Here is a 16,828-nt window from a genome sequence, read left to right as displayed (position 1 = left end):
CAAGTGCAGGGAGGGGCAAAAGGAGAGAGAGAATCCTGAAGCAGACTCCCCAGTGAGTGCTGAGCCTGATGTGGGGCTCAATCCCAGGACCCTGAGATCATGACCCGGGCCTAGATCAAGAGTGGACCACTTAACCAACTGAGCCACCTGGGTGTCCTGGTATTTTGACTTTGAAAAGTCATGCTTCTAACTCTTCATCATTTAGGACAAAAACTCTTAGTAAATAGAAATAAATAGGAACATCCGTAGCCTGTTAGGATATTTATCAAAAGCCTACAGCAAATATCATACTTCCCACTGAAGAGAATTCAGTAAAATGGTTTGCTACAGAAATTAATAATGTTCCTGTATGTCAGCTATGTCCAATTAGAAAATGTAATTTAAAAAGTGCATACATCAGAAAACAAGAATGATTGAAAATTAATGCCATTACTGCTACAAATTAGCTACATCCTGGAAGTTTTGATGAGTGATGCTTTCATTGTCATGTGGATATAAATATTTCATAATTTCCATGGCAACTTCTTCTTTGACCCATGCATTATTCAGAACTATGTTTATTTTAGTTTCAAAGGTTGTTTTTTTTTTTAAAGCTTTGCACTTACTTTTACTTTCTAACTTTATCTCCATGTGCTAAGAAAATAAGATCTGTAGGTTGTATTTTTGTATTTTTTATTTTTGTTGAAGCATTTGCCTTATCAGATATCAAGACTTCCTCTACAGTGTTAGTCAGGAAAATAGCAGGTACTAGAGGAGCACTAGGTCCGCTGACTAATGGAAGAACAGAATCTTTTGCAAATGGGAGCACAGTAAGTGACAGTGGTGCATTATGGATTGGTCATGGGGGAGTGTAGACTCTTTGGAAATAGGGTGGACTCCATTGATTGTCATTTTGGGGGTTATGTTTAGGAAATGATTTTACACAGACACACACATATATGTTTTTTTGTATAGAAAAATAAAACCTCTACCTTAGTTCACAAAAATATATTCTAGATAGATTAAAGCACTAGAGGTGAAAAGCAGAACTTTGAAACTATAGAAGAAAATATAGGAGGTTATATTTAAAACCTTGGTGGTAGGAAAAGAAACATAAAAAGCAATGTTTCTTCTGCCTAAAGGAAACATAAAAAAGCACAAACTGTAAAGAAAAATACTGATAAATGCTGTTATAGAAAAAACAAAAAAAAATCTTCCTACAACAATAAATAAGTAAAGACAAAACAAAAAGAAACACAGTTTGACTTGGATTGGTTGGATAGTCCTAAGTGCCCACAAGAGGGGCGTAAGAGGGGCTCTCATAACCTCCTAATAAACATGCAAATCGGTCCAGTCCCTTTGGAAAACAACTGGGCAGCATCTAGCAACAGTGAGTGAAGAGGTGTACCCCCTATGACCCAGCAATTCCATTTTTAAGATCTATAAAAATATTCTAGCATATCACACAGACACACACACACACACACCCTTTGTATGAGGGTGTTTGCTACAATAGTGTTTATAGTAAAGAAAAAGAAAAATCACCTAAATGTCCATCACGAAGGGGATGGCTAAATAAGCTATAGTTAGTCCTGCAGTGGGCTAACATACAATCCAGAAGATAAAGGAGTAAGATTTGTATGTATCAGGGTGGACAAAACTGGAAAATGAAATGTTGGGTGAAAAAAGCAAGATGAGCTATGATTTTTTTTTTAAATGTTTGCTTTCTTTCTTTCTTTCTTTCTTTCTTTCTTTTTTTAAAGATTTTATTTATTTATTTGACAGAGAGAGAGCACAAGTAGGCAGAGTGGCAGGCAGAGGGGAAGAGAGAAGCAGGCTCCCTGCTGAGCCAGGAGCCCAATGTGGGACTCGATCCCAGGATCCTGGGGTCATGACCTGAGCCGAAGGCAGCCACTTAACTGATTGAGTCACCCAGGTGTCTCGAGCGATGATGTTTTTAAACAAGTTAAAATGGAAAGTAATAGTTCGTATCGTTTATATTGCGAGATGGTGTGACATAAGGCTATGCAAAGGTGGGCTGTGTAAGAAGACACACTAGCTGAAGAGGAGCGGTTGAGGAATAAGGGGGGAAGAGAGGGAACAAAGACCACTCCGGTTGTATCTGAATATTGTAACGTTTTGCTTTCTAAGAGCATTTGAAGCCAAAATGGAAAAATCCAATTTGGATGGCAAGTTCATGACCATTTGTTATTGTTCTCTCTACTCTTCTGTATGTTTGAAATATTGGAGAACTGCGATTAAGGGGGGCAAAAAGCAAGAGCAGTTGGAGACAGATAAAGGAAGCCCTTGGATCTTAGAATGAGAAGTGGGGCTTTATTTTCTAGACATTGGAGAACCACTAAAGGCTCTTGCATATGGGATGACATAATCAGAGCCAAGTTTAAGAATGATTAATTTGGTATATCTGATGGCTTTGAAAGAGAGATAGATGCTGGGCTCAGGGAGAGCAGCTACATGCTATTACACATACACACTTACAATGCAGATTGGTGGTGAAGGGTAGTAGGAACCTGGATCAGGGAGGGCGATCCGAGAATAGAAACGAAGGAAGGGATGGATGGGCAGGTAGGGAGGTGGATGGGGAAGCTCTTGGGTAGACAGGAGGATGGATAGAGGCGGCACTGGGTGGGTGAGTAGACTGGTGGATGGGTGAATGGGTACAAAGGTGTTGGATAGATGGATACAGATATTTCTTTTTCAAAGATTTTATTTCTTTATTTGAGAGAGAGAGTTGCAAGTGGGGGCGGGAGCAGAGGGAGAGGGACAAGCAGACTCCTTGAGTACCGAGCCTGGCGCGGGGCTTGATCCCATGACCCCGAGATAACGATCTGAGCCGTAATCAAGAGTCGGACACTTAACTGACCAAACCACCCAGGCGCCCTGGGTGCATTCCTTTTTGAAGTGCCGATGCAATTTTCATGACATCTTGTTCACAGACAGTGCCAGTGGAATAGATCAGATGATGAAATGACAAGGAGGTGAAAGTCCTGTCTTGGGTCAGTGATGCAGCAGTAATAAGCAATTAATCGTGTTTTGAATCCAACAAATAAGCCTGACCACATTTGTATTCGCCTGGGAGATCGTGTGTGTGTGGTGGGGGGGGGTACAGCTCAAAACTCAGTGCTTTGGGGTTTTCATAGGTATTGGTTTTTCAGGAAGATAGCGTTGTCATGCTCCCCAGGACACAGACTCCCCTTCTCTCTCTCTCTCAATTTTTCTCTCCTTATCTGTAGGACATTCGTGGCAATAAAGGAAGGGAGGAAGGAAGGAAAGAAGGAAGGAAGGAAGGAAAAGAAAGAAGACAGACTTACATCAGGGACATAGTCCAGAAAGATTACTCCTGAATATGTTCTGCTTCCACAGAGACTCAAGCCAGCCATTCAACCCATCTCCTTTTGCTTTGACCTGGAGGCCAGGGGAAGGGCAGGGACGTGGTCACAGATAACAGAAGATTCTGTAAAATGGCACTTGGCACTGTGTGTTATCTGATATTTACGATGATCCAAAGCAGAGCCCTGTAAATGTCAGCATGCTCTTTATACTAAAGGCAGAGGAGTATCCACGTTTTATAATTGTTTTGGAATGTTTGGGGAAAAGAATTCTAAAGACGCAGAGAGTGCTAATCTTTCCAGTGGAGGCAGCAGCGTGGAGTGGTTGAGGGAATCACATCTACCAGCTCTATGGTCTTGGGCAAATGACTCTACCTTCCCTGAGCTCCTGTGTCCTCATCTTTAAAGGGGGGTGGTGAGTGATTTAATGATGGTGTGCCTCCCATAGAGGGCTGATATTAGGCTTAAGTGAGGTGTTGTCTGTAAAGCAGGTGTCACTGGGCCTGGCACATCCTGCGAGATCAATGAACAATAGCTATTATTATTGTCATTATCTATACTGACAAGTATTAGTAGTAATTATAGTCCGAAGCAGTATTATTATCAATAATAATAAGTATCATTGGTCATAATACTTAGTATTATCAGGAGAGATCCAGAAACTCCTAGCCTGTGAGGTCACTTGTTCATAATCATTCCAAGGTATGCTTGGACTTCCTCAGACTGGTTATTGTAAGCATTTCTAAAAGTGGAAGCCCTCTGCAAACAGCGTCCCAGAGAGATGCTGGCAGTGATTATAGGGGGAGGACGGTGATACTGCCGGGCTCCTGTGTATGCATCGTTGTGGGGGAGGGGGGCACTTACCACTGCCCAGCACCTCTGATGAGTGGTCCCTGGGCCTTCCTGCTTCCTGCAGTCTCATCCCAGCCCCGACAACAGGGGGAAGAGTTCAGGGCTCCAGTGTGCATTCCAGACTCTTGTGCAGATGACAGCATTTGGAGCTGCAGCACTCGGAGACATAGACTAGTGTGGGAAAGGGAGGAAAAGCAGGAGGTGTCCAGGGCCAGGGAAGGGAGGACAATGGAGGAGAGGGGAAGAGTAACAAGGGTTCAGATGGAAGGTGGAGCAGAGACTAGGCTACGGGTGATGCTTGGGGACGAGGGGCCAGGACGTGGCAGAATGCCCGCAGCCCAGTTATTGGCAAGCTAGGACACAGCTGGGAGAAACAGCCAGCTAGCTGTCCAAAACTGCTGTTTCCAGGGATAGGCTGACCTTACGGGACAAACTAGAGAAGCCCCATCCCTCTGAGACACGCCTTTTAGCCTTTGCTTGGGAAATAAGATCACAATTGCTCTGGGAGATGGCCAGTGGTACATATATCATATATTTAAATAGAGAACATCTGTGGGTCTCAAGTTTTGTTATTTGCGTAGAAAACAAGCAGGAGGGTGGAAACACAGTGGAATTTAGAACTAAAGGAGAGAAAAGAAATTTTTAATGTAGTTTTGTTTATTTGTTTCCTTTTGTTTGCTTGGAGCCCCAGAACTAGGAAAGCCACGAACTGTCTCAAAGTCCCCCAACATGAGCACATCTAGTTGAGCAAAGAGAGATAAACCTTGCTGGAGCAACCCTGCTCAGGTGGAAGAGAGGCCCCGTGGATAACTGAGAGTTGAGGAAGCCTCCATCTCACTCCCGGCTTTAACATTTTCTTGAGTATTGTTTAGAATGGTTTCCTTTAGAGAAGTGGAGAGAGTCTTGTCATTAAAACTCAACTTTTTTGGATGGTATTATTTTTCTAGACTTTAGCACTGGAAATGACCCACCTGTTAGTTTGCTTTTTAAAAATAGAACTTGGGGTGCCCGAGTGGCTTCCTCAGGTAAGCAGCTGCCTTTGGCTCAGGTCATGATCCCAGGGTTCTAGGATGGAGTCCGATGTCAGGCTCCCTGCTCCGTGGGGAGCCTGCTTCTCTCTCTGCCTGCCACTTCCCCTGTTTGTGCTCTCTGTCCCCCTCACTCTCTTTCTGACAAATAAAATAAATAAAATGTTAAAAAAATAAATAAAAATAGAACTTCTCAAATACAGCTCAGAAAGTCCCAGGACCTATAGTAACAGTTTTTGAGGGTTTCCCCCAAAAGTATGATTAGCCCTGCATTGAAAAAATAAATCAAACACCCATGGCAAGGTTTTTACAGGGCAAATAAATTGATTTCGCTCAGGAACTGTTGTGTCAAAAAATTTTTTGAGAGTCAATCCCACATTGACATGAATGTGTGGGGTTTTTTGGGGGGAAAAATGAGAGATTTTAAAAAGCTCCTTTTGCTCTTTTCTGGTTTCCGATTGCTTCTACATATGAGTAGCTTATAAGCAAGCATCTATAGAGCTCCTCTATATGCAAGTCTTAGTGATCAGAACTACAGGAAGCCGCAGTCCCAGCCTTTAATAAGCTTATGCTCTAGTTGGTTGGAATTGGTCCTTTTGCAGGAAAGCTTGTACTTGGAGGGTTTTTTCAGGAGGCTCTCTAGCTCTGTGGACCTTTCGGTATATTCAGACTGACACAAGCTCAGATTATATCAGTATTCTTTCACTTCAGCAGAATTGATCACCTATTGGACCCTCTAAACTGAAAGGCCAGAGGCGAAGTCTTGTTTGGACTTCATGAGATCTAGGACACTCATCCTGTTGTCAGGGCCTCGACTCACCTTCTGGTGGGCAAGAGGGCTGCAGGTAGCCTGAGACTCCTGACATCCTAGCTTAGCAACCCCAGAGGAGGGAGGATCTGAGAGTGTGGCTGTTAGAAAGCTCCTGGGGAGGAGTCTCACTGGCTCAGCCTGGAGTACATTTCTGTGCCTGGGCCAGTCACTAGACACAAGGTGCTGGGGGTACTCTGGTCAGGCTGTGTCCCGTGACTGGTGGACCATCCTGTATGGTGATGCAAGGAGGGGTCCATCTCGCCATATCTCATCAGCTGTTATCAGGAGAAGGAGAAAGGGAGAAGTGAGAGGTGGTCATCATGGCTGATGTCTTTCTAACAGGGCAGGTGAGCCAAGAAGGACCAGGCTGAGGAGAACCAGGTCTGCCCGCAAGTGGGAACGAGGGCCATGATGTAGATTCCTGCACCGGTGGTGGGAAAGTACGCGGGCCGGGCCGGTGGTATCCTGGCAGAAGCCACACCCTCCTTCGTACCTTCTTTATGGCCAGGACTCATTGCCCTTACAGCCTTGCCATGGCTTCTTTCATCTGTGTGCCTACGTCTCATGCCAAGCCCTACAGAAGCAGACCAAAGACGACATGACAAATGCCATCTTTGGAGTCAGACCAGTCAAAAGCTGAATCCCGGCTCTGCCACTCCCTAGCTGTGCAACCCGGGACACAAAGGAAACCCTCAAAAACTGTTACTATAGGTCCTGGGACTTCCTGAGCTGTATTTGAGAAGTTCTATTTTTATTTTTTTAACATTTTATTTATTTTATTTGTCAGAAAGAGAGTGACGGGGAGAGAGAGACAGCACAAGCAGGGGAAGTGGCAGGCAGAGAGAGAAGCAGGCTCCCCACGGAGCAGGGACCCTGACATGGGACTCCATCCTAGGACCCTGGGATCATGACCTGAGCCAAAGGCAGCAACCCCCTTCTGATTCTCCAGCCCTTGTCTCTTAAGTAATAGTACCTCTTTAAGGTTTCATTAGGGAATGTATGGAAGTGACTTTGGACAGTATTCGGCAGATGGAAAGTACATCACAAGTGCTAGCTGTAGTGGATAAAGCACAGATGGTGTCTCATTCACCTTTGGGTCTTTCGTACCTAGTTGGGGCTGGTATCCAGTAAGTATTCAATAAGTGCTTGCGTAGATGGAATTGAAGCCAGGTGAGGAACTGGCCACAGAGTTACAAGAGGTGGTAGTACAGGCAGGAGAATGGGAACGGGGAGGGGGCTCTGAGAATTTACAGCAGGCAATGGTGTCGGGGTCCGTGGGGGGGGAGGCAGGGGTTTGGGTCTCGGAAGCCAGACTCTTCAGTGGCTCTCAACTGTCAGGGTAGGAGCAGGGCACTTGTTAAAAAGTCACTGTCCCAGGGTCCATCTTAGCAGGTCTGGGATCACTGTCTTTGACGAGCACCAAGGGATTCGGAGGGCTGCCCCCTAAAGACCCCACTGGTTTCTGGGTCACAAACTCAGATGCCTCCCTGGGCCAGATGGGTGACGTGGATGGGTGAAAGGAGATGCTGGGCGCTGTGGCCAACCAGAGAGCACAAGCCTCATCTAGAGGGAGCCATCCTCCAAGTGGGGACTCGGTATTGCCAGGTCTCCTTGTTTTTTCAAGAGAGTCTGAAAATCAAGACTTGTAAATGGAATTTCCTGACTTTTTTAGATGCTGAGAAACAAGTTAAATTTTTGAAAACACCAAAAGGCCAAATAAAACATGTCTGTTGGCCAGAGAAGAGCTGCCACTTGTACTCCTTGGTCTAGGGCCGTGGTTCTCACCCAGGGCAGTTTTGCACCCCAGGGAACATTTGGCTGCATCTTGTCCCAGCTTGGGTGGGGGTAGGGAATGCTACTGGCATCTAGTGGTTAGAGGCCCGGGATGTTGCTAACCCCCCCTTCAATACACACGCCATTGCTTCCACCTCAGAGAGTTAGGTGGCCAGAAATGATGTTGAACTGGCATGAGTTGTGGGCAGAAGAAAGAGGCAGGGCCAGAGACATCTGCCACCTGATTTTTACAGAGACAGGACTCTGCCCTTCAACCCTGAGGAGCCCCGGCTGCCATGGCTGGGCCCTTGTTAGTCAGGTAGAAATGTTTTTTCCAGTGTGCACACTTCTGGTAGAAAAGCAGCCTGCCACCCCCAACCTCTACAGGCATGAAAATCATGCTAAAAATTCGAACAATGAGTGCTAATACATTGCCACTTGGGTCCCCAAGGGCTGGGTGTGATGGTCTGCTCAACGTTATCAGGGTTTTGGCCTCCTGTTCCTGGTGGAATGTTTAGTTTGGGCTCCTCATTCAGTAGTTTCTGGAAGTATAGTTGAGAATATTTCCCTTCCCAACCACAACAAAATAACTGTGCAGTTCAGTAACGATTTGCTGAGGGCCTGCTCTGTGGTCCGCCCGGCGCTGGGTGCTATGGGGCAGATGAACAGAGACTTGGGGTGGGGGGGGGGGTTCCATGTGGAGGCTTACTGTGCTGTGGAGAAAACCCAAGAACCAGACCGTGAGCCCTCCCCCTGCAGTCCACCTTCCACACACTGGTTGAAGCATTGTTCTGGGCACCAGTCTCTCCCACTTAGAAACATTCTGTGGCTCCAATTCCACTCTGAATGAAGCCTGCCCTCCGTTAACCTTGGTGATCTGACCCAGCCTCCATTTCAAGCTTACTTTCTGCTGTTCTGTTGGTGTGCGCCTCTCTTTGCAAACCAAACGTTGCCCTACACCCACTCTCCTGCCCTGCCCTTGCTCAGGCTGTGCCCCCCACCTGGAATGCCATCTCTGGCCATTCATGCACAGTGAGATGGCTCTGGTCGTACTCCCCCGCCACCCGCTTTATCCTCTTTATCTTCCATCCTCTATAGCTCCGTCTGCCTCCTGCCTTATTTATGTTCTTGACCCTTGACCTACCAACTGGGAGATGCTCAAAGGAAAAGCTAATTAAAAATTCAACTATATGTTCCTTTTCTGGGCAACCTGCTAGCCTTTTATCTGGCATCTGGTGGGTCCACTCAGCCTGTGCTGCTAGCTCTTCATCTGTGCCTGGCCCAGTGCCGGGTGCTCCCATAAATGTCATCTCTCTGTGTCCTCACAAGGACTCTGTGACACTGGGCACAGCATCCTACTTTTACAGATAAAAAAACTAAGGCTAGAGGAGCTTTCACTTCATTCATTCACAGACTCATTCAGTATAGTTAATGAGCACCCACCGTGCCACAGGCTCTGTGGTGTTGCAGGGACATGGGAGTGGGAAACCCAGGAAGCAGATCTGAGACAGCTGAAGTTGGCATCTAGCAGAATGGCGAGGGAACATTCTTGGAGTCCGCACTTTGGGAGGGCAGAGGAGAGAGCAGGCGAAGTCAAGCCATGCTGCAGGCAGCCTTGCTAGAAATCTTAGACAGCTCTGTGAGTAGTTCTAAAGATGGAGAAGCCCTTTAGAGCTGTCCCAGTTGAGAGGGGAGAGGCAGACTTTTATGCCCCCACCCATTTGTCATCAGACAGAACCTGTTAGTGCTTGGAAGGGACGTTACCTTGTGTACTGAGGCCATCCCTGAAGGGTGCTCTCGGCTGGGGGCAGTCTGCTGGTAGCCCTCCCAGCAGCTGAGATACCTGAGCACCTGCCCTCAGAGAGAAAAATCTCTGTATAACCAGGCCTGTGCTAATCACCTAGAGCCTGAAAAGTCAAGCTAAAGATTGGTCTTGATCTTGTAGGAACTAAGGAGGCTCTGGAGAAAATACTGGCACAGGCATGCAAAACTGGGGACCAGAGTTAGGGACTTCGTTAAGGCACATCTTTGGAAGTCTGGGTCCTGCAGTGATGATGTGCTTGTTCTGGGACTGGTGGTCCCGGATGCTTAGGATGCTTTTGGCTGCAGGTAAAAGAAAACTGTAGCTTCAAGTGACTTAACCAGCAAAACCACAGAAATGGAAGTTGGCTGAAAGGAAGGCTCTGGGTTCACTCAAAGCAGTTTCTCAGCAGCTCAGGAAGAAGCCAGATTTCTTTTGCTCTGCTACCCAAGGTTACTTCCTGTTCTGGTCCTAAGGTGCCTGCTGGTAGCAACTGGGGCCCTCAGTAGAAAAGCTAAAACCTTCCCTCAACCGTCTAAGTCCTTCTCTTCCATCCAGTTAAGTCACATGCTCAGCCCTGGACTAATAGACCAGAGCATTACAGCTCCTCCCAGAGCTCAGCTGGAGGAATCAATACAGAGCCAAATCCATGGCCGTTTTAGGAAGCAGAAAGGGTGCTGGGGCTGGATGTTGGGGAGGGAGTCAGCCTTACCTGCTACGGAGAGCAAGATTGAGCAGTTTGAGGGCAGGGCACAGTGACAGACCGCATTGAAGGGGAAGGACCAAAAATTTTTTTTCAGAAATAACTCCAAGGTTTCCCGTTGCCATGCTTGGGATGGTATTATCTTGTTGACCAAACTCAAGGCGATGGGGGAATTTCAGGTTTGATTTTGGATAATCTGAGTTTGATGTGACAAGGAAACATTCGAAATGTATGGTTTTGCAACAAAGTTCTAAGTCTTGGAGCTGGGGCTCCAAGTATTGCAGGACAGAGCCGGGGAGAGGACTACTAAAATGGTGACACGGCTGCAGGCTCCTGTGAAGTGGAAGCTGGAATCAGGACTGTGTGGGGAGTTGGCTGGGGCAGGGCCTGGGAAGGCAAGACTGGTGGGAGTTTGAGAAGCAGGGCTCTCCTGGCCACGCTGCTTCTAGGAATCCTTCTGACAAGGGTCTTTGCTCATGTGCACAGTGACAAGGTACAAGGATGTTCACCCCATCATTGCCTGAAATGTTAAGAGACTGGAGACAATCTAAATACCCATTGTTATGAAGCTGTTTAATTAATTATGACTCATCTGGTATATGGAACCTCAAGCAGCTGTTTAAAAAAGGCGGATGAAAAAAAATAAATAAAAAAATAAAAATAAAAAAGGCGGATGCAGGACCTCTGTGACTGCAGAGGAAAAATCTCAAACATATGGTTAGGTGGAAAAAAGCAAGATGAAAAGATGGGTATAGAATACTTCCATTTGTGTGAAAAAAAATTATACACTATCCACACGTGTGTCTGTATATTCATAGACTATTTCTGGAAGGTATCAAAAGAAACTTCTAATAGCCCTTGCATCTGGGTGAGGTTGTGAGAGCTTGGGGGACTGACTTTTTCCTTTTTGCCTTGCTGGCTATTAGTGTTTCTTTAACTTTGTGCATTTATTACATATCGAAAAAGTTAGATCATAAAAATAAATACATAAGAACCTGGGTCTTGGGTGTCAGAGAGGTTAGTGAGACTGAGGACTGAGAGGAGGCTACTGGAGGGTGTCAGAGAGTCCGGAGTCCAGTAGAGAGGCAAAAGTCAGGGAGAGGGGCCACAGGGGAAACCGAGGCACAGGCTGTCAACTTCCTTGTGAGAATCAGGAATAGAAGGAAGTGGGCATAGCTGGTTGGGTTCGTTGGCCACCACTGCAGATGCACGGGATGCATCTGGGGGATCCAAAGGTTCCCCCAGGAGCTTTGCACAGGAGGTTCTGCTCGGGCTGTGCCGTGGTTTGGGGTTTAGTCCCCTATCATTAGCCACTAGAGCTGCAGGGAGATCTAAGCACATCTTTGGACTGCCCAGAGCTTTGTCAGTCTTTTTTTTTTTTTTTTTTTTTTAATAAAGATGTTATTTATTTATTTATTTATTTGACAGAAAGAGATCACAAGTAAGCAGAGAGGCAGGCAGAGAGAGAGAGGAGGAAGCAAGCTCTCCGCGGAGCAGAGAGCCTGATATGGGGCTGGACCCCAGGAGCCTGGGATCATGACCTGAGCCGAAGGCAGAGGTTCCATATACCAGATGAGTCATAACCCACTGAGCCACCCAGGCGCCCTGCTTTGTCAGTCTTTTAAGAGACCTTCAGATGGGTGATTTCTGGCTACTGCAGTACCAGAAGCTGAGAGAAAGGCTGGGAGGTAGGAAAAGGAACCTAGGAAGGCATCATATCTGGTCTTGAGCCTTCCTCTGCTCCTACTGTCCGGGGGCTCCTGACCTCTGTGGGGGAAGGAGGAAGGCTGATCTCTGCCCATCATTCGCTGGTCATACTTGAGCTGAGGGAGCTGAAAGGGGAACACGATGACTCGGCTCTCGGGGAGCAGTGGTCAGGGCTCCCGTTTTCTTCCTCCCTCACTCCCCCACTTCCTTCCTTTCTTCATTCTTCTCTCTCTTTCTTTCTTTTAAATTTAAATTCAAGTATAATTAATGAACAGTGTTGTGGTGGTTTCAGGTGTACAGACTAATGATTCCACAATTCTATACACTAGTGTTCATCACGATAAGGTGCTCTTAGTCCCTTCACCTATTTCACCCAGTCATTTCCCCACCCCCCTCCCCTCTGGCAGCCACCAGCTTGTTCTCTGTATTTAAAAGTCTGTTTTAGGGGGGTTATTTCTTCTTTTGTTTGTTTTGTTTCTTAAATTTCACATATGAGTGAAATCATATGGTATTTTTCTTTCTCTGACTGACTTATTTCATTTAGCATTATACCCTCTAGGCCCATCCATACTGTTGCAAAGGGTAAGATTTCATTCTTTTTGATGGCTGAATAATATTCCATTGTACATATATACCACATCTTTATCCATTCATGAGTGGGCACTTGGACTACTTCCATATCTTGGCTATTGTAAATAATGCTGCAATAAACATAGGGGTGTATATAGCCTTTAGAATTAGTGGTTTTTCTTTGGATAAATACCCACTAGTGGAGTTAATGAATCATGTGGTAATTCTATTTTTAATTTTTAAAGGAACTTCCATACTGCTTTCCACAGTGACTGCACCAGTTTGCATTCCCACTAACAGTGCAAAAAGGGTTCTATTTCTTCACATCCTTGCCAAGACACATTATTTTCAGGACTCCCACTTTCAACATGGAAACTTCACATGATACGCCAGGCAAAGAGGGAGAGTATTAACCAAAACAATAATAATAGTAATAATAACAATAAACCTTAAGTAATAGAGAATCCTAGACTCTTCAGGCTGGGTGGGACCTGGAGATAATTTGTTCATTGTTTTCTGAATTGCTTCTCTCAATATACCAAATGTGTAAGAACAAGAATCAAGATCATCTAAACCACATACCACAGCACTCCTTAGAAAGCCCACATACACGAGGGTAGGAAAGCCTCTGAAAAGTCCTTTTGTAAGAAAACCTGTCTCCTCTGGTTCAACTAGCTTTTCCCAAGTGCATTTGCTTACAGAAGCCTCTGCCCCCCTCCCTTTTTTTAGTGTAACGCTCAATAGTGACTCCCAGACCAAGTTTTGGGAGGTGATGCTTTAGTTTAAGCTTCTTATTTTGCAGATGGTAAGGAAGGCTCCAAGCCCACATGGCCAGTCAGTGATACAGTGGAGGCAACAACCCTGATCCTGCCTTGTGCTCCATAGTCTGTCTGTTAACCTCTATTATTCATGATGAATTGAGATGTTAGATTATTATTTCCCAAACTGTGTTATATGGAACCCCACTCTTATGAGGTGCTAATGAGTATTGAGCGAGGGACACATAACTCTGGTCACATCAACTTAAGACCAACCCATAGTGGGAATGCAAGCTGGTGCAGCCACTCTGGAAAACAGCATGGAGGTTCCTCAAAAAGTTGAAAATAGATGACCCAGCAATCGCACTACTGGATATTTACCCTAAAGGTACAAATGTAGTGATCTGAAGAGGCACATGCACCCAAATGTTTATAACAGCAATGTCCATAATAGCCAAACTATGGAAAGAACCTAGATGTTCATCAGCAGATGAATGGATAAAGAAGTGGTATACACACACACACACACACACACACACACACACACACAGTGGAATACTATGTAGCCATCAAAAGAAATGAAATCTTGCCATTTGCAATGATGTGGATGGAACTAGAGGGTATTCTGTTGAGCAAAATCAATCAGAGAAAGACAATTATCATATGATCTCCCTGATATGAAGAATTTGAGAGGCAGAGTTGGGGATTTGAGGGGTAGGGAAGAACAAAGTAAAACAAGATGGGATCAGGAGGGAGACAAACCATAAGACTCTTAATCTCACAAAACAAACTGAGGGTTGCTGGGGGGAGGGGGAGTATGGAGAGGGTGGTTGGGTTATGGGCATTGGGGAGCGTATGTGCTATGGTGAGTACTATGAAGTGTGTAAGCCTGATGATTCACAGACCTGTACCCCTGGGGCAAATAATACATTACATGTTAATAAAAATAATTAATTTTTAAAAATCGCTAAAATAAAATAAAATTCTATTAAAAAAAAAAAAAGACCCACCCATAGAATTAAAGATGAACAGATTGGCTGTGGATTTCTCAGAATCTTTAACATGGTGACATATCTGCAAATCATCAAGGCAGGGAGATATAAGGTTCCCCAACTTATTTGGCCAGGGAATTCCTTTTGCAAGGGACCTCTCCCCATGGATTTGTTTCATGGATACAAATTGAGTAATTCAAGTCTCCATCAATAAGGTCTATACTGGTTTATGTGCCTATCCCCACCCATCCCAAGTATTCCTGACCTTTCTGTGTTGAAAAGGAAATTGGTCAATGCAACCAGTGACCTTCTTCCCCTCTGACATTTGTTCTTCCATATTCCAGAGCAAGGAGATTGGCCTGCAGATGCACGAGGAGCTCCTGAAGGTCACCAATGAGCTCTACACAGTAAGTCCTATTCAGGCTCTGCTGCTGGGCTTGGGATCTGGTCCCCTTTCTTCAGCACCAGGAGCTAAAGGGAGTCTAACCAGAGTCATGGGATGAACCTGGGCATTTTTGCTGTGTCTTGGGCTGAGTGACAGGGGCTCGTCCTGGTGGGATGTAATGGTTTACAATTCTGGCTTCTGATTCTGTATAGATTCTGTGGGGCCCTGAGCATGTTTAGTTTGTATACGTTCACAAGAGACCTGCATGACCTGCCAGGTGTGGGAATGTGTTTCCTTCCAAAGCAGAAGACACAAGGTCAGGGAGGGGACAGCATGGATAAAACCTCCCGAGGCAGCGATGTGGGTCTGGAGTCAAATGCAATGGGCTGAGGCTGAGGTCTGCTCCTTCCTGATGATGGAAACTTAGGCAGATATGTAGCTCATCTGGGTTTCAGCATTCTCATTTGCAAAATGGAGCACTGTTCTGAGGAAACATGTGAGGTGAAAGGGGTGAGCGTACCTCGTTATCTCCAAGGAATGATTTCAGAACATTACAACACCGTGCAGAATTGACCTTGCTGCCTATACGGAGGCAAGATCTAACTGGACTCGAGATGACTATTAGAATTCAAGAGGGTCACGGAATGGGGAATGCAGGCTCACCAAGTTATGATGCAGGAGTTTACTGGTTGTGCCCTGAGGGCTCTTGGGCTTCTTTATGGAGGAATGTGATGAGCCTCAGCAACAGCCTAGGGGATGGGATGAGGTTGCCCCGCAGGGAGAGCTCGAGACCCTTCATCCCCCAAAACAGAGTAGAATAAAGCTATTGTATTTTAAATACGTCAGGGTTCCTTATAAAGTTTCCTATTAAAAGTGGGGATTCTGGGGCGCCTGGGTGGCTCAGGGGTTAAAACCTCTGCCTTCAGCTCAGGTCATGATCCCAGGGTTCTGGGATCGAGCCCTGCATCAGGCTCCCTGCTCAGCGGGGAGCCTCCTTCCCATCCCCTCCTCTGCTTGCCTCTCTGCCTACTTGTGATCTCTGTCTGCCAAATACATAAATAAAAATCTTTAAAAAATGAAATTAAAGAACAAGTGGAGATTCTGCTGCTAAAATTATATTTGAGAAAGGGAAAGAATAGCAGGCTGCAAGAAGACCCCTCTCTCTGGTGTTAGGATCTTTCTGTAGTCATGTTCTGTGTGGCCAGCAAGTGGTGGTCTTCTCAGGGCCCGAGAGCTTTTGCCTAAGAGCCTGGATCTCAGGTTGGAATTCCTATCTCAGATTCTAACCAGTGATGGGGACTTCTCTGGGCCTCAGTCTTCTACTCAGTAAAATAGAGATGCGAGCTCCTGGAGGTTAACCTATGAGAGTTGAGACTCATGTTTCAATTATTTCAAGTTGAGAAGTGCAACCTGTGCCCTGGACAGTTTTTAGCTGCGTGATTGCTTAGGGGAAAGGAAGAACTGCTGCTTCTCAAGCGACTGAGTCAGCTGGGCATTGTGGGGAATAGTCGCCTAGCAGTTTAAAGCAGACCTTAAAGCCAGAGACCTGGGTTCAAATTCAGTTGTTAAACAGAAATCATAACAGCTGTTTCTTGCAGACCCCGTGGGAGTTGAAGGAGACTAGATATGTACAGCATGCATGGAACAAAGAACAAAAGGCACGGTGGATAGAAGTTCTTGTACTACCATCATCTTGAGTTCTACCTCCTCGGCGAGTGTGAAACCAGCTGTTGTGCCTTCCCACAAGGCAGGGTGGTGATCAATGTGCAAAGCTGGTCACCAGATGCGCCTTCCTTACTCAGAATTCTGCAGAGGACTTGGCTAGACCAGTGTTTCCTAGTCTAGGTCCTTTTTATGTTCCTCAGGCACTGCTTTGAATGGATCACTTTCCTCTGTGGCATTTCAACACCTGAGTGCTGGTGCCAGGGACCCCCCCCAAGCCACTCCCACCCAGGTCTTTAACCTTACTTTGGGGCTCCAGCTGGGCTCCTCTCCCCCACATCCTCCGCACACCCCAAATACCACCTGGTCTACTCCTTTATCCGAGCAGCTCCCCCTGCTTACAATCGCCCTTTCCTTCTCTGCTTCTATGTGTCATACTCATTTTTCAAGCCCAGAC

At 45.9% G+C, this 16,828-nt stretch overlaps 1 protein-coding gene across 6 annotated transcripts in view; it reads left to right on the top strand.

The window, feature by feature from the left end:
* Positions 1-16,828, top strand: part of SRGAP3 (SLIT-ROBO Rho GTPase activating protein 3) — a 251,163-nt gene that overhangs the window by 147,116 nt on the left and 87,219 nt on the right. For all 6 annotated transcript variants that reach the window (XM_059390216.1, XM_059390215.1, XM_059390214.1 and 3 more), the window contains exon 4: positions 14,669-14,731. In XM_059390216.1, coding sequence (XP_059246199.1) covers positions 14,669-14,731 — 63 coding nt within the window. The remainder of the gene's footprint in view (positions 1-14,668; positions 14,732-16,828) is intronic.

This window comes from Mustela nigripes, chromosome 2 (assembly GCF_022355385.1).
Source record: "Mustela nigripes isolate SB6536 chromosome 2, MUSNIG.SB6536, whole genome shotgun sequence".
Taxonomy (NCBI): domain Eukaryota; kingdom Metazoa; phylum Chordata; class Mammalia; order Carnivora; family Mustelidae; genus Mustela; species Mustela nigripes.
This window is presented reverse-complemented; position numbering and strand designations above follow the sequence as displayed.